Source organism: Panthera tigris, chromosome E3 (assembly GCF_018350195.1).
Source record: "Panthera tigris isolate Pti1 chromosome E3, P.tigris_Pti1_mat1.1, whole genome shotgun sequence".
In the NCBI taxonomy this organism is placed as follows: Eukaryota; Metazoa; Chordata; class Mammalia; order Carnivora; family Felidae; genus Panthera; species Panthera tigris.
Window position 1 is genome coordinate 30,739,134 of NC_056675.1, and position 25,155 is coordinate 30,764,288.

Genomic DNA, 25,155 nt, shown 5'->3' on the forward strand with positions numbered 1-25,155 from the left:
TGGAGAACTCTAGCTGTCCCATTCTCTGGGGTCTGGAAGTTAAGGACAATGCTGCATTAGGACTGCCAGCCCAGGAAAAGAGCCTGTCTTAAAATTAAGACAAGGGGGCACGTGGGTGGCCCAGTCGGTTAAGCATCCGACTTCGGCTCAAGTCATGATCTCGCAGTTCTCAGGTTGAGTCCCACATCGGGCTCTGTGCTGACAGCTCAGAGCCTGGAGCCTGATTTGGATTCTGTGTCTCCTTCTCTCTGTCCCTCCCCTACTTATGTTCTGTCTCTCTCTCTCTCTCTCTCTCTCTCTCTCTCTCTCTCTCTCTCTCTCCCTCCCTCTCTCTCTCTCTCTCTCTCTCTCTCTCGCCTTCAAAAATAAATAAACATTAAAAAGGGGAGGAGGGTAGCCTGGGTGGCTCAGTCGGTTAAGCGTCCAACTCCAGCTCAGGTCATGATCTCAGGGTTCGTGAGTTAAAGCCCCGCGTCGAGCTCTGGGCTGACAGCTCAGAGCCTGGAGCCTGCTTCAGATTCTGTCTCTCTCTCTCTCTCTCTGTCTCTCTCTGTCTCTCTCTCTCTGCCCCATGCCTGCTCATGCTCTCTTTCTCTCTCAAAAATAAACAAACATTAAAAAAATTTTTTTAAATTAAGATGAGGGAACACACAAAGTCTACAGATGGAGAGAAAGGGCTCTGAGAACACCTGTTGAAACCCAGTGATGTCTGAAGGTCAGTGACGTGGTCCACTGAATCTGTTTGCTTGCATTCAGTTTCTGTCACTAGAATGTAAAAGATCCTGACGCAGTCCAGGCACATAGCAAGATGAGGGCAAAATGGAAACCAGAGAACAGGAGATGAGAATCGACGCAGGTTTGAATTTGGTTGCCTTTTTGGGTCAAGGAAGGTTAGGGTAACCAGGTACATCATTCTCTGTAGGTTTGGCATGAGAATATTCGAGCTCCTTAGGAGACGCCAAGCTTTCTCCTAGAACCAAAGCTTTCTCCTAGCACCAGCTTCTCAAAACACAATGGACTTTGTAGAAGGAAATGCTGAGATACAGAGGACGTCCCCTTCGGTGCACACCCTTCAGCAAATATAATCATGGGATCTGCAAAGCTGTTACCCAGACTCTGTTGCAAATGCTGAGGAACACCCCCCACCCACCCTCCGACCCGCCTTACAGGGTTGGTCAGCTTGATTCTGTGGGATCAGGAGAAAGGCAACGTGATCCAACTCTGCACAATCCTGAAGATTCTCTCCACCGGTGAACGTTCCTAGAGCCAATTCTAGAACACTGTAGCCACTAACAATTCTCAGCCTGTTCTGCCCTTTCCTGCTTGGAAATCAGCTTACTTGTACCAGCTCCTGAAGGTTCTGCCCTCCCCTACTGAGAAGGGAAGCTCAAGAGAGTTAAAATCTCCCGTCCTTCAGCCCCAAGGAAGATGGCAGCAAGGGGCATGGAGACGTCAGGGGCGCCACCCTCAAGAGCCTCCCTTGTCCTCACCTTCTGTCCCCAGGATTAACGCAAGCTGTTAAGATCTCACGTTACCAGCAGGCTGTCACTGCACTGGGGATCTCAAATGGCTCCAGCCCAAGTCACAGATTGTTCCAGAGTCTTTGTCCTTGCAAAGAAAAAGGAGAAGAGCCATCGTGCCCCTAAACTTGTCCTGGAGCAGTAATGCTTTGACAAAGCCTAGTCTGACCACGTGCCATACTCGAGTTCCATGGACAAAGGCAGGTCTGGAGCAGAGTATCCCAACACAACACTCGGGAAGACAAGGTGTGTTTGTTTTGTCTGTTGTTGCTGCTGCCTTGGAACTGTGCCAATGGTTTTACACATGGTATTTCGTTTACTCTTCATGGCAATCCAAGGAACCAGCCGTAACACCATCACTTCCTGTGGCAGGAGGGAGAGGATACGCACTTTGCCCCAGGTCACAGCACAGATAAGAGGCACAGCCCACGAGTCTGGACCCACGTCTAAGGGACCCCAAAGCCCACGCTCCGGTCTCTGCCTCAGACCCTGACAGGTGGACACCATGGAACCACAAGTGGGCAGAAGAACCCCCTGCCCCAGGCCTTCATTAACAAAAAATGCCTTCCTTACCAGAGCCATGTATGAGCCACACTGTTAAAATAGGATATCTGGCGGGGGGGTGGGGGGGCACCTGGGCGGCTCAGTCAGTTAAGCATCCGACTCTTGATTTCAGCTCAGGTCATGATCTCACAGTTCACGGGATGGAGCCCCACGTCAGGCTCTGCGCTGATGGCCCGGAGCCTGCTTGGGGTTCTCTTTGCCCCTCCCCTGCTGGCTGTGCTCACTCCCTGCCTTGTCAATAAATAAAACAACTTAAAAAAAATTAAAATAAGATATCTGGGAGGAGTCAACCTTTGGTTGAGTATCTACCCCTTATACCAGAGTCCAAATCAGTAAGCTGAATACTTAGGGCTCTTAAGACAGTGTTTCTCAAAATATGGCCCAGGAACATTTATATCAGCATCACCTGGCAGAAGGGCGAGCTTGTTAAATGGCCATGCATCCCAGGCTCACCCCCAGACTTGCTCTCTCAGCATCTCTGCCCCGAGAGAATGAGGCTCCACTGACAGACCTTGTATGCACAAGACCGTGTTCCACGCCGGGCATATGCTAGGAACCTTATCATTTCTATCATTCCTGTGATGCTTCATCCAATACCACCAAGAGGGCAGGGAGAGGCAGGAGAAGGGGGAGGCAGGGTGAGAAAAGTTGATGGAGTGGGGAAAACACCAACCAGATTTAGGGATTCAAATCCCAACATAGCCACTTAGACGGAGTCGTTACCTCCCTGAGCTTGTTTCCCCACACACTCTTCAACATCCACGGTTACAGGCTGTTTGGGTGTCCCCTGACCCCCACAACTCATACGTTAAAGCCCCAACCCCCAAGGTGACTGTATTGGGACACAGGGCCCGTGAGGAGGTGATAAAAGCTAAATGCGGCCACAAGGGTGGGGCCCTAATCGGATAGCACTGACACCCTGTTAAAAAGAAGTAGACACGCCAGGCAGCTGTCCTCCAAGTGAAGACACGGCAAGCAGGCAGGTATCGGCAAGCCGGGATGAGAATTCTCAGCAGGAGCCAAATGGACTAGACCTTGATCTTGGACTTCCCAGCCTCCAAAACAGGGAGAAATAATTTTCTGTTGTTGAAGCCAGGGAGTCTGCGGTATTTTGTTACAGTAGCCCGAGCGGCCTGAGCGGACATGTACCGTTAAGTGAGATAAACAAAGTGCAAAGCTGTTTATAAATGTTAATAAATGTGTAGAGCATCTTTGGGAGAACAGACAGTAAAACCTGTGACAGTGGTGGCCTCTGACGAGAACAGGGGACACCTAGTGCTTCCTTTACACCCTTTCTACGGCTTGATTTTTTACTCCGTATACGTATTGACCTATTCAGACAGAGAAAGACATTAATGTTTCAAAAGCATTCTAAGTACGGGCGCCTGCGTGGCTCAGTTGGTTAAGCCTCCGACTCTTGATTTTGGCTCGAGTGGTGATCTCATGGTTGGTGAGATGAAGCCTGACACTTGAGATTCTCTCTCTCCTTCTCCCTCGCGCCCCCCTCCCCTCCCATGTTGGCTCGCATTCTTTCTAAAATAAGATTTAAAAAATAAATACATACATACATCCAAAAAAATGCACTCTATGTCAACGGGCAGAGGACACTGCCCAGAGACCTAGGGAAGCTGTCCTTCTGGGAAATCCCCAGCTACACAAACCATCTGAGAATCAATCCCTGAAACGTCAAGAAATACGCAAGGCAAGGGCAGTGGAGGGGGCGGGGAGGGGCTGGGGTTCACGGGAGGCCCGGCTAACTGTATGAGGGTACCCGGCCGTATTTCCTGTTCCAGCTTATAATAGTGACCCTAGAAGAGACGTCTTTGGGGCTACGGGACAAATAAATGAGCCCCGCTACTTTCCAGCCAGTCCACACTGTGCCAAGGGGAGGGCAGGTCAGCAGAGAGGCACTTACATGGCATCAGCTTGGATTCAACGAACTACACACTGGAGTCCCTTCTGGGGCAGGGGTCTGGGGCCAGAGGGAGCAACTAAAGTCACGTTTAGCCAGCATCACCCACCGTGCCTGTTTCTCGGATCGAGCACCAGATGAAGGAACTGGTTTGTGTTTCGGGGCCAAGTTCTATGAAAAATGCATATCTTTAAATGCTAGAATCACACTCAGGAGAAGCTCGTGGGAAGTGAGTCTGTCTGAGGCAAAAGCAGGCTCACGTCTCCCGTCTACTTTCGGCATATGCTCATTGTGTGGAGTGATGACCAGAAATACCGACATTATTTAAGTCGCCCTCTCGCTCTCTCCCTCTGGCTCCCCTCTCCCATTCACTTCTCCCCATCCCTGACCTGAGAGCACAGAATTGAATCCACACAGCTTAGAGGTACCTATGCCTGACTCTCCTCCCGAGTAAGGTAAGAAAACGTGGCAATGGACTGGCCTGCCCCTCCTCCAGCCATGGAAACTTAGAGAATTGTTATATTCAGATCTCAACTGCTCAAGCATCCCGTTTCCTAGCAACCCTCCAAACGCTTTGGTGCAGGATTGGAAGGAGGACTCCCAGGCTGCGGTGATGGCTCCCATCAAGGAGGCCTGCCTGAAAGCAAAAGGGATCGCCTCGGGAGGTAAAGAGCTTACCACCAAAGCGGGTGATTAAGTAGGGCCAAGTTAACTTTCATCCAGCGGCATTCTTCAAAGTTAGCTCTCCAGATGTTATCTCCTCTGTACATGCGTAATCATCAGATGAAAAGATGTTTCTCCTAGATCTAACGGTTTGAAAAGCATTGACCTGAATGCCATCGAAAATGGCTTCATTGTGTGTATTCTCCCTGTCTTCAACGTGTTACTATGTTTCTGAAAATCTCCAAGAGGCAGGAGAGCATGGAGGTATTCCCAAATTTATTTGGCCAAGAAACTCTCATTTTGTAGAACATCTCAGAGGACTAGTGTTCAGGGAAACACCCACTGGGAAGCACTATTAGAAGGACATCAGGGGCGCCTGGGTGGCTCAGTCAGTTCGGCTCAGGTCATGATCTCACAGGCCGTGGGTCCGAGCCCCGCGTCAGGCTCTGTGCTGATGGCTCGGAGCCTGGAGCCTGCCTCGGATTCTGTGTCTCCCTCTCTCTCTCTCTGCCCCTCCCCCGCTTAGGCGCACTCGCTCGCTCTCGCTCTCTCTCTCTCTCTCTTTCAAAAAAAATTTGTTACATAAAAAAAGGACATATCAACCATTGAGACACAACATAACAGATGTAAAGCAGGTGACACAATGCCTAGTTACAGAAGGCTCTCAAAAACTATAGCGACAGTTTATACTTAGTATCCCACTTGGTTCCTTCTCATTTCTGAATAGCCTTTCTCCACATTTACTTCTCTAACTCCTTCCCTTCCTTCACCAGACTCTGGCCCTACTGGGCTTCCTTTATGTCTGCAGGCATGGTGAAATATTTTCCTGCCACAAGGCTTTTGCACATTCTTTATTTTCTGCCAAGAATACCACTTTCCCCCACTCTTTATGTGGATGATTCCTTCTCGTTTATCCTTAGGCCTCACTTGAATTGTCACCTCCTCATGATGCTACCGTTGTTATTCCTTATCTCACCACCCTCCTTGCTTCATCCTATACATATCACAAATAATAATTCTCACTTTTATCTATTGAATATAAGAACAGTTTTCCATCAATCACTTGTAGACTCTAGAGGTCACAGATGTGGCTTACTTTTTGCTCCACTAGCACGATCTTTAAACAAGATCATGCAAGACAAAGATCTGTGTAATGCAGAAGTTATTCTGTGTAGAAAGGATTAAACAATAGAATAAGCCCCATTTTCAACAGCACACTTGCAAGAATGCATATGCATTCTTCACGTTGCCCTTTGTTACATCAACCATGATTTAAAAAAAGGAAAACAAACACAAGGAGGTACTATGAATACAGTCCTGGATTGGCTACGCCTATAGGAAACAAAGTAATGCAGTTCTGATACGTAGTTTCATGGTGGTATGACTTGATGCATGTAAATAGCTTGAGAACCTAAGAGAACAGAAAGCTATCAAACGCCTCAAACTATCCATTCATTCATTCATTCATTCATTCAACAAAGATATGCTTCATCAGCTGCCATATGTTCAAATGCCACATGTTAGGCAATACACACTTGAGGCCTTTCCATTCCAACCCATCAGTTTGGTGCATATTCCCTCATTTTATATTACATTTATCTTCCCTCATTTACAAAATCATAAGTCTTTTGAGGTGCCTTTATCATATGTGTTTCAGAAATAGCGGTAAACATAAATACCACACAAACAGCAGCCGCGGCTACTCAATCTCACCCCTCACGCCCACCAGGCTTGAATACAGCCTCGAAGACCCTTGAAACACTCCACTTCAGGCCGACTCTAGGGGTCATGAGTGATAGCACCCAAAAGGCACCCCTAGGGGGTGTTTATTCTGGGTGGAAGAAAGAGCCCCAGCTTTGGAGTCAGACCACATTGTGCTTGAATCCATGTATCAGAAGGATAATCTGTGCCTGGTTACTCTGTCAGATATAGATAATCCTACCCACTTTCTCTTCGGTAAGAGAATTAAATAATATATTTGAAACATGTGGCACACAGCAGGTATCCAATAAATCTTCCGGTGCTATTAGTTTTCCCCCAAGTAAGCCTCATAGAGGGTTTCACATACAATGATGGCTTAATAAGATGGGCTGGCATAAACAGAAACCTTCCAGAAGCTAGCACAATGGGACACAAAGACTGAAAATCAGGAAAAGGGAACAAAAAAATCCAACTTCCTCCCTCCATCCCCTCTATCCACACAACACATTCTATCCATTTTCTTTCCCTACATTTACTAAAAAGTATCCTGGGCAGCAGGAGATGCTCAGAGAGTTCGTGATTGAAAATCCTAAGGATGCGTGTTTTGTTCTTAAGCACTTTTCTTAGCTTGACCTGATTTTGCTCCAGAGGTGAGCATTATAAGATCTGGTGGCATATTGGAGCATTTGAGGACTCAAAGGGTGGGTAAACAGTTGATCGTAACCGTGGATAAGTCAGGGCTTAGGGCCTGCCATTGGATGATTGCCCAATTACAGGATACAAAATGAATCTGTGGGTCTGCTGAGATCCCCCCCCCTCCCATACTCACCACCTCCTCCCTCTGGGTGGTTAAGACTTCCATTTAAATACAATAATTAAATGTGGAACATAGCTGCTGGAGATATAATACTCTGCTTGCCAATACATTTAAATTAATATTGTGATCCTAAGCGGGAGATGATTAAGGTTACCCTGCACCACCAAAGTCTTTTTTTTATTATTAGCCATATCAACACACCATAGCGATTGCATAACTATTAAACACACCCAACTCCTTCCTTAGTTTGCTTTCGGGCTGATGAAAACACGACATCTATGACCCAAAGAAGCTGAATGAAATAAAATGGCGGGAAATGCCAATGACAAAAATCTACCGGGATTAAGTCGGTAGACTGGATTCTGATACCGTTGTCTCTGGGTGACATTTCATAATTTCCAGGTAATGCTGGAATATCTGTCCACGATCTTTTAAACGTATGCAACTTCTCTTGGCATGTAAGTTGGCATCTGCTAAACTAAACCGATAACAACACTGAAGATTTAGTCCACAAGAAATAAAACCCCAAAGAACTGACAAAGAAGTAGTAATAGTAGCAAGTACTTGAAAAGGTGCCCAGCCTTGTGTTTTGACAGCATTCACTTGACTAATTTTTAGAGGGCACCTACCATGTGCCAGGCGCTATGCTAGGCACTGGGGATACTACAAGTGGGGAGCAAAACAGACAAGGTCCCTGATACCATGGACCTCACACTTTGGTGGGGAAGACACAAAGAAAACAAGTAAACGAGATAATTTTAGGTAATGAGCTATGATGAAAATAAAATGGCGGGGCGCCTGGGTGGTCTAAGTTGGTTAAGAATCCAACTCTTGATTTTTGGCTCAGGTCATGATCTCACAGTTAGTGGGATCGAGTTCCGTGTCAGGCTCTGCACTGATAGTGTGGAGCCTGCTTCTCCAATTACAGGATACAAAATTCTCTCTCTCCATCTCTCTTCTGTAGCCTCCCCAGCTCGCCTGCACACCAGGGCACACGTGCTCTCTCTCTCTCTCTCTCTCTCTCTCAAAAAAAAAAAAAAAAAAAAAAAAAAAAAAAAAAAACACTACAAAAGTAAAGAAAATGGTGACCTGATCGAGAGGGATGGTGGTAGGATTCTGTATAGAGGGTGAGCTACCTTCTATAGGGAATGCTTCCTCAAAGACATAGCAGGTTAGCCAAGCCCTGAATGGCAGGAAAGAGCCTCCACTTGCAAAGATCTGGGGAAAAGTGTCACGGGCAGATGGAAGACTCAAAGTGAAGCTCCTAAAGTGACAGCAATCCTGACATGTTCGAAGAAGAGAAAAGATAAGTTGCCGTGGTAGAGCAAGATGAAGAGTAGAGGGCAAGAGCTCGGGCAGGTTATGTAGGACCTTGTGGGCATGTGAGGAGTTTGGTATTTTGTTTGCATGGCAATGGAAACAAGCAATGGAAATCTCAGGTGGTTAGTGTTAAGCAGGTAATGGAGTTTGTGATGTAATGAAGTGAAGGTGAAGACCCACATGTCGCTATACCCCCAAAGCGGCCAGGGCTCACATGCAAGGTGGGCAATCAAAGTGCTAGACCTGAGGTTTGGAGACTGGGGTTGGAGTCCTTGTTCTGACCCTGAGCTTCGACCAGTCACAACGAGTTAAGAGGCAGGGCTTCAATAGTGTCTTTACCAACCATTTCCTAACTGCCTACTGTGTGTTCAGGTCCAAATGTTGGGACCTAATCCCAGACCTCAAAGGGTTCACAGTCTAGTAGGATAAAATCACAACAGAATTAGCACATTTATGCATAAATTTGGGTATTCCTGGATAATAGGCTGTAGTCCCAGGTGATTCTTGTAGGAATTAAATGAGATATATGCTTTGAAAACTGTGACTAATTTATGAAAGGTACCTTTTGCTTACAGAAATCAGCACTCTTTCCATTCAAAGTGACAGAAATCCAGCTCAAGCTAATTAAGTTTGAAAGAAATTCATTCTCTTAGGTCACTAAAAATCTCACTTCAGGGGTGGCTGGACCCAGGAACTCAACGAATATCATCAGAACTAAACTCACTCTCTCCATTCTGCCTTCCTGCACAATAGCTTTATTCCATGGAAGGTTTTCCACCTTGCAGTGACAAGATGGCTTCCATCAACTCCAGGAGTACATCCTATCTTCATTACAACCCTATCAGTAAGTTATTTTTCTCTCCAGTACACAAACAAAATTGTGAACCCAGTTCTTACTGGGTCAACTGCCCAGTCTTGAACCCACAGTTGGGCTCAAAACAACTCTGAAGAAAAATAACAAAGTTGGATGACCAACATTACATTATTCCAAAAGTTAGAATACACTGTGGGACTACAGTACATTTGTTGGCTTATGACTGAGTCAACAGCTCATCCATGGAATAGGAGGAAATGAGCTCCACCCAAAATGTAGATGAGAAATGGTTCCCCCAAAAGAAAAGTCAGGGTGCTGGTGTTGCCCAAAAATGAGGCAATTTTAGGCAGGTAAAATTTACAGATGATTATTCAGTACTGTAATTAAACTGAGGTGACAAGCTTAACTAATCTCTGAATTTCCTTCTATAAAGTGCCAAAATTCTATAAATTCATTCACTCATCTAGCATTACACATCGAGCACATACTATGCGGCAGACCCTACTACAAGCACAGAAGACAAAACAATGAACAAAGGAGATGAAATTTAAGAATGTATATCATACATGGTACATACATGTTGAAATAAAATGATTAGTTTGGTTTACAAAGAATTGGTAATTATATGACTTAAGATCCTGTTTGTATCTCTAAAGGAACTATGAAGGACAGAAGCAAGAATTTTCAGTACCACATTATATGAAAATTTCTATAATTATATATATGTACATAACAGTCATAAGTAAAAAAACAAAAACAAAAAACAAAACAAATACATGTTTTAAAGAAACATACCAGAATCTGAACCTGGCCACCTCTAAGCTGATTAGAGAACAAAAATGTTCACAAGGAACAATTTTTAAAAACATGTTTGTGCAATGTCTTTGTTGGCTATTATCAAAGAATTGTTTGACTGATGACCTTCTTTGACTTTGAATACACGTTCTAAAATTTTTTAAGTAACGCCACTGAAGAATGAGGCACTTTCTCCATTCCTTGTTACTACTCAATAAACGAAGTCAAATACCACGTGCTGCTCTTAGACAACTTCCAACTCGTGGGTTTTTGACAAGTCAATATTTTGTTAAAAACGTTAAGAATATCTGAATATTTCAAAGAGCTCCTTTGGATTAGAGGTAAGACATCAAACTAAACTAGTACCGTACCAATAGCTATAGTCTATCCCTACCATTCACATCTTTAAGTCCATTTCAGAGAACTGCCAAGTAAATATGTATCTGTGATCAGTTATTGTGTCCTAAATATTCAATAATATTTTTAAGACAATATTAATCTGATAAGTTTCATTGTTGTATGACTTTAAGAAAACCCATACATTTTCCTGGTCCTCAGTTTCATTACTTGTAAAATGCAAAGAATGGACTGAGCATCATCTCTATGAAGTGATATATGGATATATACACATATACCTACATTCTCTCTCTCTCTCTCTCTCTCTCTCTCTCTCTCTCTCTCTCACACACACACACACACACACACACACACACACACACACACAGTCAATATCTGCATCGCTAGCACCAAGCCCCAGTATTTATTCAATAAAGACTCATTGAGTAAAGCAAACCATTTAAGGAATAATCAATTATTCTCAAAACTCCAAATCCATTTTCTCATTCTCAGCTTATTGGAGGCAGAGAGAAAGAGACAGACCGAGAATAAGGACAGTGGAACACATTTTTCATAAAATCAACACTTCATTTGATTTAGGAAATGTATTTTATTTTGAGAAGTATTTCTTCCTACATGTTTGGTGTTAAAATGTCCCTATCATTTATGAAATGATGGTGATAGTATTTTATAGTTACTTTTTACGAAATTTCCTTTCTTGGCAAAAGTGGAAGTTAGTATACTCTGTTGATCCCTCAGTTCTCCAATTTCTTTAAAATTTTTAATCATCTTTGAAACCAATAGTGTGGTGAACCAAAGGCAAGAATAATTCTTGAAGTTCTCTCAAGCTCCAGCATTCTAGGAGATAAACTTTTCTTGCTGGATGGTTTGAACCGTTAACTGCATCAGGGAGTGATTCAGCACCATGGACAGATCTCCAAATATGGGGCCCGTCTTGGGGGACAAAGGGCTGGATTGAAATGAGTAGAAGAGGGGCGCCTGGGTGGCTCAGTCGGTTGAGTGTCCGACTTTGGCTCAGGTCATGATCTCACGGTTCGTGAGTTTGAGCCCCGCATCGGGTTCTGTGCTGACAGCTCAGAGCCTGGAGCCTGCTTCAGATTCTGTGTCTCCCTCTCTCTGCGCCCCATCCCCACTCATGCTCTGTCTCTCTCTGTCTTAAAAATAAATAAAACATTTTAAAAATTTTAAATGAGTAGAAGACAGTGCAGGCTCTGCTTTGAGCATGGCAGTCTTCATGTGACCACACAACTCAAGGCCTAATACCTAAATTAATAAATTTAAGTCTCCATGGAATAAAATATTCAGATTATGATTACACTTAGTTTCATTAACTGCATTCTCAGAATAATGTGATGGGGTTTCCCTTTCAACTTGTAATTAACTTTGTTGAGAATTCTTACTGGGGTTTTCATGCAGCTTCCTAAAACCTTATTATAAGTTATTTTAATATATTTATTATGGGATTAAACTATGTTGCTCAATTTTATATTGGCTGTTATTTTTAAAAGAAGAAAAAATTCAACACTAATCTTGAAGAACAGTGAGCTGATTGAACTGAAAACAGTACTTTGAAAAGGATCTGTACTCAACTCCTGACAGCTAATCCTGAAATTTTGGTCCTTCCACGTCAGGTGTGGCATTTTCATTTTCCTACCAAAAGCAGTGTGACCCCAACCAAACAAAATCCCCTTCTCCCTTTAGACAATCTGTATAAAACTAATCAAACCTGCAAGAAAGACCTATATTCTAAAACTGATAGATCTCCCCTCAATCGAAGGTGAGGAAAATCAGTACATGAAATTTTTCTGCTTTCTTTCACTATGATTCTTGGGAAGTTGTTAGGGCATATTTCTCTTAGAACAAAATATCAATTTCTCAAGAAAATGTGCTAATCTCTTCATTCTCCTTTGGCCCCAAGTGTTTCAAGGAGGTCTCCTGCCTGCACCCACGGCATCCTGCCCTTACGCCTACCATGCTTCTTTGCAATTACCTGTTTACTCCACTATCTCATAAACTCTAAGAGGACAATTCCAATTTTTTGTCTCATTCATCTGTATACCTCCCATTCCTAGCACATTGTCTGGCAGGATTTTATAAGTATCAGTTAAATATCGATTGAGTCGATGGAAATATTAATGACAAGAAATCAGACAAATTGGCTAAAATCTGAGTCCTCCAAAACAGAAATGGTGACTTTCTCTCCATTGGTCCATTTTCAAAGATTAGTGTAGTCTAAAACAGTGATTATTAGCAGAAACCAAAACATAAGGAGAAGAAAGAGAAGAGACATAATTTGGAGCATCACCCAGTGTAGGTCCTTGGAAAAGGCCCAAGAAAAGTCATGAATAGAGTACAAAGTATAAAGCCAGACAAGAGTTGAGTTCATATTTGAACCCACATATAGGATGTGAATGCCTTACCAAATATTTCTGTGGCCTTGGGCAGGCTACTTAAACTCTCTGAGACACGGTTTTCTCATCTATAATATGTGGGTGCAAGATCTTTTCCAATTATTTCATGGGGTTATTGTGAGAAGTAAAATGCATGCACGTGACAGGTGCACAACAAACATTATTCTGTTTTATTACCCCTTTTATATCCACACTAAGTGTCAAAAACATAGTAGGCATGTTGCATCATTTAATCCTGATATATAAATAGAAACGCTCTCCCAAAAATACCTGTGTCCAAGAATAGCCTTCCCCTAGTATGGCAGAAACAGAGCTTGGCATCTTTTAACCAGACACTGTGATGGGCACTTAGGCTTTCTTTACAAATAGTCCTAAAGCTGGTTTGAAGCACTTTGGAAAAGCAATGCAAATCTAATTAAGCAATGCCATGTGGCCAGAGTTAGTAGCAATTTTTGAAAACAGCCCAGGAGATGGCTTACAGAAAGTGGTAGGGTTTGGGGGGTTTTTTGTGTTGTTGTTTTTTTTATTCTTTTAAGGGCTCCGTTTCTGTGTTGCCCACACACACAGATACACACACCCTCATGAATGCATAATCCCATTTTCTGGGTGAAAATACAAGCCATGTTTGAAACCATACAGATTTCTACAGGTCTGGTCTGCCACTGTAAATAAAATATTAAAACCAATATTCCTAACAGAACAAAAGCTCATGTGTTTCAACGGGAATAGAAGAAAAACATAAGACAGGAACAAATGGCTAAGAATAGGACAGCTGTTCCATCAGAACTATTTCCTTGGGAAGAAATTGACAGATTCTTCGGTTCTCATTGGCATCAAAAACATTAGTAGTAACAAACACACACACACACACACACACACACACACACACACACACGTGCAGACTGTGGAGGGCAAACATTTTCACTTTGAAATAGCAACTGCACGATGAATTCGTGCTGGTGTGTATCATCACCCCCTCGTTAATGGACCACATTAGCACGAAGGTTCCCTCGTCCCACAAGTAAGAGTAACGGCCAACATTTAGGTTACCAGCCACTATGTTAAGTTCACTACCTGAATGAATGCATTTAATCCTCCCAAACAATCTTGTATTTTGCTCCTTTTATAGAATGGGAAACCGAGGTTCAGAAAATGAAATTAATTTTCCCAAGATTACATAACCAACAGGCAACAGAGCAGATACCCAGTTACGTCTACCTCCCAAGCCCACATACCCCACTGCCTCACTGCACTATCTCAAAGACATATTGGACATGTTTAGTGGACATCGACCACACGTGAGAGACCCTTCCATAACACTGAATACTTCAAGAGAAAACCGGAACTCTTGATCTAAAATCACACAAAATTGATTCAAGTCATTGCACAGAACCTACAAATGTGTTAATCCACTACAGACCCAACCCCTCCCTCTTATTAACTTCATCACTTACTGACCCATGTGCCAAAACCCTAATAGTCAGAGATCTTCAGATGGAACAGTCTTAGTCTGCCTGATTGGGGAAAAGAATGCTCACATTTCAGAAACAAGAGCGTTGGTAGCCATGGCTTCGTTGAAAAGAGTGAGAGCCTCACAAGAATCAGAATTAGCCAAGTTCCCTCAAAACTCAAAATCCCAAGGGTCCTACTAACAGGTTCCACTGACGAGAGATTCATTCTTCCATGCATGTGTTCTTTCATCCAACAAACACCTGTTGAACACTGTGTCATTTCACTGAAGATAAAAGGGTGACTAAAACAAACACAACCCCTGCCCCACCCCAACAAGGCTTAAAACAGCTATCTCCACCCCACTTCTCAAGAATGGCCTTCTTGGAGAACCAGCTCCACCACAGCCATGAGAGGAGCTAAAATACTCTCTACCCCACTCAACTGACTGCACCCGGGTCAGACAGCTGATCCAGAGGAAGCCAGGCCAAGGGCTGGTCAGAAGCTAATCACGTTTTCTCTCTCTGCATAATAGGAACTAAAAGACACAGCAGTGAACTGCCTTAAAGACAAAAGTAATGCTTCACTCACTCCACCTACTAAAGTCCTGAAGGTAGCCCTGATTCCTATCCTTCCTGAGCCTGGATAGTCCCCAGAAGATATGCCATGTGTATCCAACAAAGTTCAGGCTATATAGTCAGACAGACCTGGGGACAAATCCTGGTTCCTGTATCTATTAACTGTGACACCGTGGACAAGATCTTTCATGGTTAATTTTATTATGGATATTTTCAAATACAAAGATAGAATGGACTCCCAAGTATTTGGCCACCAAATAATAACAATAATAGTAATATTTATTAATAGTAATATGCAATATTTCCCCCCTTCTGTTCCACTGTTCCACTGAAACAGGAATAATGATACCCTGTCCATCGACTTTTTCATTCACTAGACAAAACTGGATGGGGCTGCTTCTGTCAGCCAGCCTGGTTCCCATGGTATGGGGGTCGCTATCACAATACAAAGCATGTGCTCTCGTGCAGTTTACATGGTAGTGGACGAGGCATAAATAAGGAAGAAGACAACTTCAGAAAGTTATTAAGAAAATAATGGGGGAATGAGGAACAGTAGGGAGCTTGGGGGCCAAAGGGAGACAAGGAAGTCTTCTCCAGTGAGGTAGCTTTAGGTGTATGATGTAAAAGGGTAGAGGCCTAGGAGCAGGGTTCTGCAGGCAGGGAGCACAGCAAGTGCAAAGATCTTGGGGCAGGGATGAGCAAGGCTGTTCACGGGTTGTTTTCAGTACAAAATGAGCTAATGCGTCCAGAGCTTTAACATAATGCCTGGCACATAGTAAGTGCTCAATAAATGTTAGTTCCTGTTCCTCCTAAGGAAGGACTCATCACAAGACCTACACTGGAGTGTGTTTTCGAAACAGCTCTCTTTCCTACAGGGCCAATGGATCTGTGGGTTCACTTCCCAAATCCTTCAACCACTTCAACTCCTAGGGGGGGAAGATTTCCCCCTTCTGCAAACACCTGTACCCAAAGGAGAGGTGACATAGTATAGTGGTTGAAACACAGACCTTGGGGTCTCACTGGCCTGGTTTAAATCCCAGCTCTACCATTTAGTAGCTGTATGAACTTTGGATAAGTCATTTAACCTCTCTGAGCCCCAGTTTCCCCACCTTTATGATGGTGGAAATAACAGTACCAACCTAATAAGGTTCTGAACATTCAGTGTGGAGGTGGGGGGTAGAATGCTGCCTATATAAGTTACTGTTAATAATTCACTATCTTACATATATTTTTACTCTTATACACCTGCCCCGATTAGGAAATTCCCCCGATTTTTAAAAGATATTTGGGAATATCCCTGCCAGTGTCTCTAAAAGTCAAGTATAGGACATTTGGGTGTCTTGGTAAATATGAGAAATGAATGGAAACACATTTGGCCCTAGATATGAGCTGCACAACATCTTCAGAAGCTAAATGATGGATCTGCTTTTCATCTGGTTCCCTGTAAACCCACTGGGAAATGGTCCTGGATGTCGGGGCGGGGGGGGGGGCGGTGAGAAGGGTGGTCAGTGGGGAGCTGAGGCTGGAATTTCTGGTCTTTCTGATGGATTCTGTGTCCAGAAACATCAAGCCAGCATTTCCCCTCAGTCTGGGGTGAGATCTCACCTTCTAAGTAAATATTGTACTATCAACCCAATTCGAAAGAGGCATGACGTGTTTGCATAGAACACTCAGAGGGTACTCTGTCCCACGAACCTCTGTGAGAGCACAGTGAAGACATAAACTGGTTCTATTCCCACACTGACCAGGGGAATAATTTTATGTGGATGCTTTTATAGACCCTGGGAGATACTTTTTCTACTGTGGCAATAAAGGCTTTGTAATTGCCGCTGACTTATTTAGTGCCGTTTTCAGTCTTTACCACATCATTAAACAATACTGCACAACCAAAATACTACTATCAGCCTGACTGTACAAAATACAATGTAGCATCCTGTTGTGGATCCTGGAACAGAAAAGGGACCTAAGAAAAGGAACTACTGAAACCCAAACACTATCCACGGTTTAGCTAAAAAAAATGTACCAATGTTAATGTCTTAGTTTTGACAGGTGTACCACAGTAATGAACGATGTTAACATCAGGGGGAAGTGGGTGAGGAGTATATAGAACTCTGGGTGTTATCTCTGCTACTTCTCTGTAAACATAAAATTATTTCCAGATTAAAATTACATATATTTTTTAGAAATTGTGCTGTTAACACAAATGAGCTGAGAAACATTAACCTGGTCTCTCTCCTTGCACCCACAGCCTTCACTCACATCTCCCATCCTTTTTTTTTTTTAATGTTTACTTTTGAGAGGTAGAGACAGAGCATGAGCAGGGGAGAGGTGGAGAGAGACAGAGACACAGAATCTGAAGCAGGCTCCAGGCTCTGAGCTGTCAGCACAGAGCCTGACGTGGGGCTTGAACTCACAAACCCTGAGATCACAACCTGAGCCGAAGTAGGAGGCTTAACCGACTGAGCCACCCAGGTGTCTCCTCACAACTCCCATCCTTAAGACACAAGGGAGCCTATATTTACTCCGCACTCCCGAAAAGCATGGGGAGTGTCCCTGGCAGGCTGGGAAGCTGGGGTGGGGGAGACAGAAGCACGTTCATAGCACTTGAGGACAAAATGTGCCTTCAAAAGCAAACTATAATTATACAGAAGCCGAGGAGCGTTTGCGAAAAATCACTATCTCATCTGAATCTACATCCTGTTCATCAAAGAGGTCGAGGCCCTTTTGATTATCAGACTAAATATTTTTAGGCAATATCACTGAATGCCTGGAAAGAACATGAACAGCATCAGCTGAAGAAAAATTCATCTTCAGATAAAAAAGCAAGTCTTGCATATCACAGGAAAGATCAACCCTAGGAAATGTATAAAGGGAAGTTGACAACATTTCCCCACATTGAAGATTCCCCCCCACCACCCGGATTTGCCTTTACCCTAGTCCTCCAGTCCCTTCCTTCTAAATATCCGGATTTCTGCAGACTTTTGATTCTCTTAGCTTGACCAAGGCATAATGGAAAGATCAGAAAGGGGTCTAGCATTAGTATCAAGATGAGGAAAGAGGGGTGCCTGGGTGGCTCAGTCAGTTAAGGGTCCGACTTCAGGTCATGATCTCATGGTTCGTCGGTTCAAGCCCCATGTCAGGCTCTGTGCTGACAGCTCAGAGCCTGGAGCCTGCTTTGGATTCTGTGCCTCCCTCTCTCTCTGCCTCTCCCCCGTTCATGGTCTGTGTGTCTCTCTCTCAAAAATACATAAACATTAAAAAAAAATGAGGAAAGAGAAATAGATTGGAGATGAGTATTCTCTGAAAGCTATGTTGAGCGGGTCACTGAATAGAGATGAAAATGACACTCAAGTTTGGGTTATAGAATTCCCAGTCAAGTCTGGTAACTTGCATGTTTAGTGAAGAATACTGCAACAATGGCATGACGTGCCCCCTCTTGGTATATCACAAATGGATGCACCTTTCTTTCCATTTTTGGTAATGGTAAATCTTCACTGCTCACAATGTCCAGAGAAGGGTTCAATTCAATAGGTGCATTCTAATTCTGGCACCAAGAGCTGGTCTAACTTCTCAGTTGGAATGAATTCCTTCTCTCCTAGTTCTCTATGGGTCAAAATGGGCTCTGGTGACTGCCTGGCCTCTTGAAGCCCCAATAATTGATAAATATCGGTCATTTAGGCCTAGCCTGTCAATGAACTTCCAAAATCATTCCCTCTTCTGAACATGTAAATTTTCCCTGTGTCTACAATATGTAAATAGCTCTTGTGAATCAATAAAAAGACAAAATCACTACAAGGAAGGCTATCTTTACTACCAACTACTAAATTAACTGTGAAAATTAAACTGATTAAGGGGCCCCTGGGTGGCTTAATCGGTTAATCAGTTAAGCTTAATCGGTTAAGCTTCTGACTATTGGTTTTGGCTCAGATCATGATCTCACTCACAGTTTGTGAGTTCAAGCCCCATATCAGACTCTGTACTGACAGTCAGGAGCCTGCTACGGATTCTCTAACTCTCTCTCTCTGCCCCTCCCATGCTCGCTCTATCTCTCTCTCAAAAATAGATACATTTTTTTTTTAATTTTTAACGTTTATTTATTTTTGAGACAGAGAGAGACAGAGCATGAATGGGGGAGGGGCAGAGAGAGAGGGAGACACAGAATCCGAAACAGGCTCCAGGCTCTGAGCCATCAGCCCAGAGCCCGACGCGGGGCTCGAACTCACGGACCGTAAGATCGTGACCTGAGCTGAAGTCGGACGCTTAACCGACTGAGCCACCCAGGCGCCCCAAAAATAGATACATTTTAAACAAAATTTTAAACAAAATTAAACTGATTAATATAAATTGGAGGAAAAGCTATACGCTTCTTATCTTTCCAGACCTTCCCAAAAATTCTAGGAAATAAGGACTGGATCATCCCAGCAGCAGTATAGGAAATTAACATCTTGTACGAATGCAGTAAGTGTTTGTGTAGACCTGAAATTCTCTTCTGTAGTCCACCAGGAATGCTCTGGCGTACATCCACCCAAGAGAACATTACAGGACATTTTTTAATTGGTATAAATATCTCTGATTACTGAGACTCAGACATAGGCCAAACGCAAGAATCATAAATAAACCAAGTTAGTCTGTCACAAGAGACTTCTGAATTCCTCAGTGCCTGGACACCCATCTCTGAGCAGTAATTTGTCTCCAGTACAACTTTTAACAGAAGTCCCTTATTTCAACAAGGTTCATTAACGCTCCGTGCCCTTTGGCCTAATGCAATGATGAAACGTGGGTGACTTCAGTGAGGTTGTTATTCTGTTTGAGTGTTGATTCAAAAATCACCACAAAACTTACAACTTCACACGAGAAACTTGTTAACTCCCCTTGGAGAGCCACGGACTCCACACCATTTCACCTTTGTCTACTCCGTGACCACATTCTCTCACGTGTGACGTCTGGGACCCACATACAACTAAGTTCTGCTTCTTTCCCAGTGACACCTTAAAGGGAATGTGCTCATTTCCATCAGAGACAGAATGGAACTCAGCAACTGCCATTTCCGAGTTGGTGCAATTTACCGTATCTTTCAGGGCTGTGAGGTTTGGTCATAAAACTTCCAACTGCTGATGTATTTCGCTCTAAAATGTGGTCATTCCTCACTCCGTTCTATGACCCGATTCATAAATAAATAATGCCAAATCATTGAATACAGCGAAACCTAAGACATTCTATTTGGTAGCCCTTTTCCGAACCATGTAAACGTTGGCTTGATAACTATGTGGCAACATTTCCAAGCCTATGAAAAATTATCACAATGCAGAATCAGAGAATCTACATCACCTGTGTCACATACGGCAGATTTATTCCTCTACCCATCAAGCATGAAAATTTGTAGCCAAACAGTCCGAAATGGTGATTCAGCAAATAAGCTACCAATGCAACTTTTGTAATGGGGCTTCAGCAAAGGCGACCCAGACTATAAAATGTGCCATGTTTTTAAGAACCTCCAGCCACAACTAAATACATCCTTTAAACTGTCTGGCTTGTGTTATTTTAAACGAAGCCCTCCACATTACTTTCATGTGGGGGGTAACTTGAAAACATAATAGCAAGGAATAAGCACCCCAAAGCAACATAACCACAAGTCAAGACCCCACACACACAAATGCACATGTATGTACATGTGTACATACTCAAGAGTAGTTTGCAATTATTTTTATGAAACCCTCTTTTTTATGAAAAAGAGATCAAATTCTTCTGAACTACTGTCCGTTCACTGAAAACAGCACGAAGCCTAAAGGTCACAACTGGTCCACCTCAGGAAGCAAATAAGCCAATGGACCAGTGGTTAAACGATTTTCCGATCAAGATGAACGAATAAAATGGGTTAATGCCAAACAGATTACGTAAAATGAAACAACCAAGTAACCCATTGGTTAACTAAGTCCCCATGATGAACCAACCAAGAGGGCCATTAGTTAACGGAAGAACCAACCATCAGAAGCCAACCGAATGGATCAATCTGTAACAGAAACACCAACCGAGTGAAATCGGATGATGCCGAACACAGCTAGCTAGCTTCATCCGGAGAGATGGAAGAAAACTTGCAACTAGGCAACAAACAGAAAAGCTCTTAATGAATCCAAACACATCCCATGCAGTCTGGACACGTGACCACTGCCTGGGTCACCACGTGGGGCTGGAAACGGACCACACAGCTATACTTACGAAGATTATTTATGGGAGTTCTGGTATCCATGTTTTCATAATGCTGGACATGAACCACAATGTTGAGGTCCCTCTCCATGGGGTCGGTGTTGCAGTGGCCCTGTGGCCTCATGACATCTGCAAGGGCCCTGAAAGGAGAAAGAATTGAAATCTTTTCATTCCAAACGCAATGACTGGCACCTGTTGTGTTCTGAGCACTGTGCTTAGGAGGACGAGGCCCCTTACTCCACGGAGTTGCCATGCTCGTTAGAGGTGGGAGGGAGAAAAAGACATCAGGAAGTTAAAAAGATCACTGCAATTACAGATTACATAAGGACTTCATGCAAAACAGGACACGCGTTCCCCACAAGAGATGTGTAATTAGCAATATCACCTGCCTTGCAGAGAGCTGTGGAGAGGATATGGAATATATGGAATGCGTCTGCACCCCATAAACTTAGCCCCCCTCATAGCTGACACCTGATACCACACCCCACGTACATCAGCGGTCCACTATTAGCCACAAATAACATTTATAGGGTGCTTACCACAAGTGGGGCACCGTGTGAATCACGTTAAGCCTTAACTAAGGGGCTTACAAACACCTTATGAGGTTTATTACTCCTTCTTTGCAGATGAGCGGACAAAGGCTCAGAGAAGTGAATTAACCTGCTGAAAGTCACACAGCCCGTTGCACGGGTCTTTGAACAAGAGTCCGTTTTCACGGACTGTAGTTAGGATTTGGCACGATCTATCCATACCCCCCAAGGTGGGTGCCCCTCTTAATCAGTAGCTGGGACATAGGGCAAGCTTACAACCTGAGTCACCAACTGGGTTTTATCATCACGTTTCGCCTCCTTGACACTCATCCAAGGGTCAGTATTCTTTCTGCTGTCTTTGACAAATAAGAAAACTAGTTGAGAGGTGTGAAGTGACTGTGTGAGTTTCTCCCAGCTGCCGTAACAAAGTGCCCCACACTAAGTGGCCCCAAACCACACAAATGTACTGTCTCACAGTTCTGGAGGCCAGAAGTCCAAAATCAGGATATTAGGGGACTCCTCCCTTGCCTCCTCTTGGCTTCCGGTAGATTTCTGGTGGAAATCTCTGGCATCTGCTAGCTCGCAGCTGCCTCACCCCCAGGCTCTTCCTCCATCTTTGCCCCGTGTGTCTCACGAGGCTCTGTCTTCCCGTGAAGACCTGCTTTTAAGGACACCAGTCATACTGGGTTGGGGCGCACCCTCCTCCAGGATAAGCTCATCTCAAGTCATTACATGTGCAAAATCCCATTCCTCAATAACGTCACATTCTGAGGACCACAAGACCAGGACTTTAAAAAAGCTTTTGTTATGGGGCGGGGGTACGCCGTTCCCCCAGAACGGTGACCTTCACAGTTAGATGTAACCTTAGTAAAGCCTCTCAGCATTTGCACAGAGAGCAGAACAGAGGTAAGTCCCAAGCGGATATCACATCTAAGGTCAGACCTCACCACCCCACGTCTGCCTCTCGGCCTACGCTCCACCAGGTCATTCCTGAGACAGGATTATCCTTGAACGATACGTACTATTGTGGGTATAACTGCACAGGTGTGCATCTCTGACACGAGCCGTGTTTTGACCACCAACCTCATTCTGCTTCTTCCTCTTGGCGTGACAGGAGAGCTAGCCAAGATGCTAAGTGTGAATCTCCTTTCCCCAGTGGTTTCATGGAGAAGCAGACGAGTATCAGCCCTGCTTAGCCATTTCCCCAATATTTCCCTAAGTATGGGCACCGAGACGCTCAGCACCTCCCTGCCTCTGAACACAACACAGCCAAAGGCACCCTCATTCATGCCTCCTCTTGGACCAGGGAGAGCTTCTCAGGGTACACACCCACAAGTCATACTGCCATGGTTTAGGATACATCCAGATGCTCCTAACCAACCAGAACCCTCTGAGTCCACATCGAGGGAGACAGAGACGGAAGGAGAGCTGTTTGAGAGAGGTCAGCCTGCCGGCTGAAATTTAGCCCCCCCACCACCCCGCATAGCATCGATTCTCAAACAATGTCTGCCAACGAGCGGCACCAGCATCACCTGGGAGCACGTTAAAAGGCAAATTTTCGGGTCCACCCAGACCTACTGACTCAGAAACTCCAGGGGCAGCCACCCGTGTTTTCAGATGCACATCCAAGTCTGAGCCTGTGTTAGGCTCACGGAGGCCCCAAGCTTGGGGACTGAGTGGTTGCTCAGGGGGCAAGGAGACAATGGCCCAAAAACCACAGCGGGTGAGAAGTGTCAGATGTGAACTACAGGGGACACAGCAAGAGTCCCTCGCGCATTAGAGGAAAAGACTGAGCGTGCCAAGACGCAAGACAATAACGACAGCTCCCAATCATTCACTCATTCACTCAACAAATATCCATTGCCTACTATGTGCCAGGCACTAGTCAAAGCTCTGGGAACACAGCCAGTGTGCAAGATGCACAAGATCACTGTCTTACCAAAGCTTGTATTCTAGGGGACAGGATAAAACATATATGCGTGTTAAATACATTTTTAAAAAGTATAACACGTGGGGTGCCTGGGTGGCTCAGTCGGTTAGGCGTCTGACTTCGGCTCAGGTCATGATCTCGCGGTCCATGGGTTTGAGCCCCGCGTCGGGCTCTGGGCTGACAGCTCAGAGCCTGGAGCCTGCTTCAGATTCTGTGTCTCCCTCTCTCCCTGCCCCTCCCCCGTTCATGCTCTGTCTCTCTCTGTGTCAAAAATAAATAAACATTAAAAATAAATAAAAAATTAAAAAAAAATAAATAAAAAGTATAACACGATCAAGCGACACCGACACATGGCAGCCTTATTCGCAACAGCCCCAAAGTGGAAACAACCCAAATCAGCTGATGAATGGACACGCAGAATGTGTTATATGCAGTGGAGTATGATTCAGCCACAAAAAGGAAGGAAACATCGACACCTGCTACAACATGGATGGAACCTGGAAACTTGAAGCTCCTTGCAAAGGACCCAAAAAGCCATGGGGTACGTGATTCTATTTCCATTAAGTGTTCAGAAGGGGTTAATCCATAGAGATAAAAAGGAGACCAGGGGTGGCCAGGGGCTGGAGATAGGGAGGACTGGGGAGTGGCTCTGGAATGTATACGGACTTTCAACCATGAAAATGTTCTGGGATCAGACAGGAGTGATAGTTGCTTCAATTTATGAATATGTCAAAAACCACTGAATTGTACACTTTTCTAAAATTCTACATAAACAGAGAGAGAGAGAGAGAGAGAGAGAGATAAGGTGACCAGGAAAAGCTTTCCTGAGGAGTTGACATTTGAGGTGAGCCCTGAACTGTAAGAAGGAGTTGGTCGCGTAAAGGTAATGGAAAGAAACTTCCTGGCAGCTGGAGCAGCAAATGCAAAGGCCCTGGGGCAGTAAAGAGTTCATATACTTGAAGTACAAGCCAAAAGTCCAATGAAGCTGGAGGATAGGCAATAAGGAAGGGACCTTTCAAGGTGAGGATTATCCTACCCATTTTATGGAGCAAAAAAAAAAAAACTGTTCAAGTTCACCCGGCGCATCACTGCAGGGATTGAGATACAAACCCGAGCGTCTCTGAAATTAGAGTTCAGCCTCCTTCCTTACTCTGTGCTGTAAGCAGAGTCTGAAACTCAAGGAGGCTGCAGGAAACGGAAGGTTTGAGGTAAAGCAGGCGCTCCAAACCTGATATGCCTTTTTCACTTCTAAACAGGATCTTCATCATGAACTTCAGGGCGTCCCTGGACCCCTCGGGCATTGAATGGAAATTTTGTTTGTGTATTTTTCTCAAGCAAGGAGCCATAGCTTTCACCAGTTCCTCTAAGGAGTCCCCCCCGGAATTCCATGTTATTCAGGCTTTCAAGAGGTTAGTAAAGTAAGTTATCAGGACAGCTACCACGAACTCGGTCAGCGTGGCTATCTGCACATTCCCTGGGCCTCTCCGGTGTTCTGAAGTTCCTGAAAACCCAGCCCAAAAGCCAAGGATGCTTTTCCCCAAGGCAGCCCTTCCCAGGGCATGCAATGGAGAGGAGAGTTCTTAAGAGGCC

General features: G+C 44.3%; 1 protein-coding gene across 2 annotated transcripts in view; it reads right to left on the reverse strand.

Moving 5' to 3' along the window:
- Positions 1 to 25,155, reverse strand: part of SHISA9 (shisa family member 9) — a 277,497-nt gene that overhangs the window by 243,219 nt on the left and 9,123 nt on the right. For both annotated transcript variants that reach the window (XM_042971857.1, XM_042971856.1), the window contains exon 2: positions 21,118 to 21,245. In XM_042971857.1, the coding sequence (XP_042827791.1) occupies positions 21,118 to 21,245 (128 nt within the window). The remainder of the gene's footprint in view (positions 1 to 21,117; positions 21,246 to 25,155) is intronic.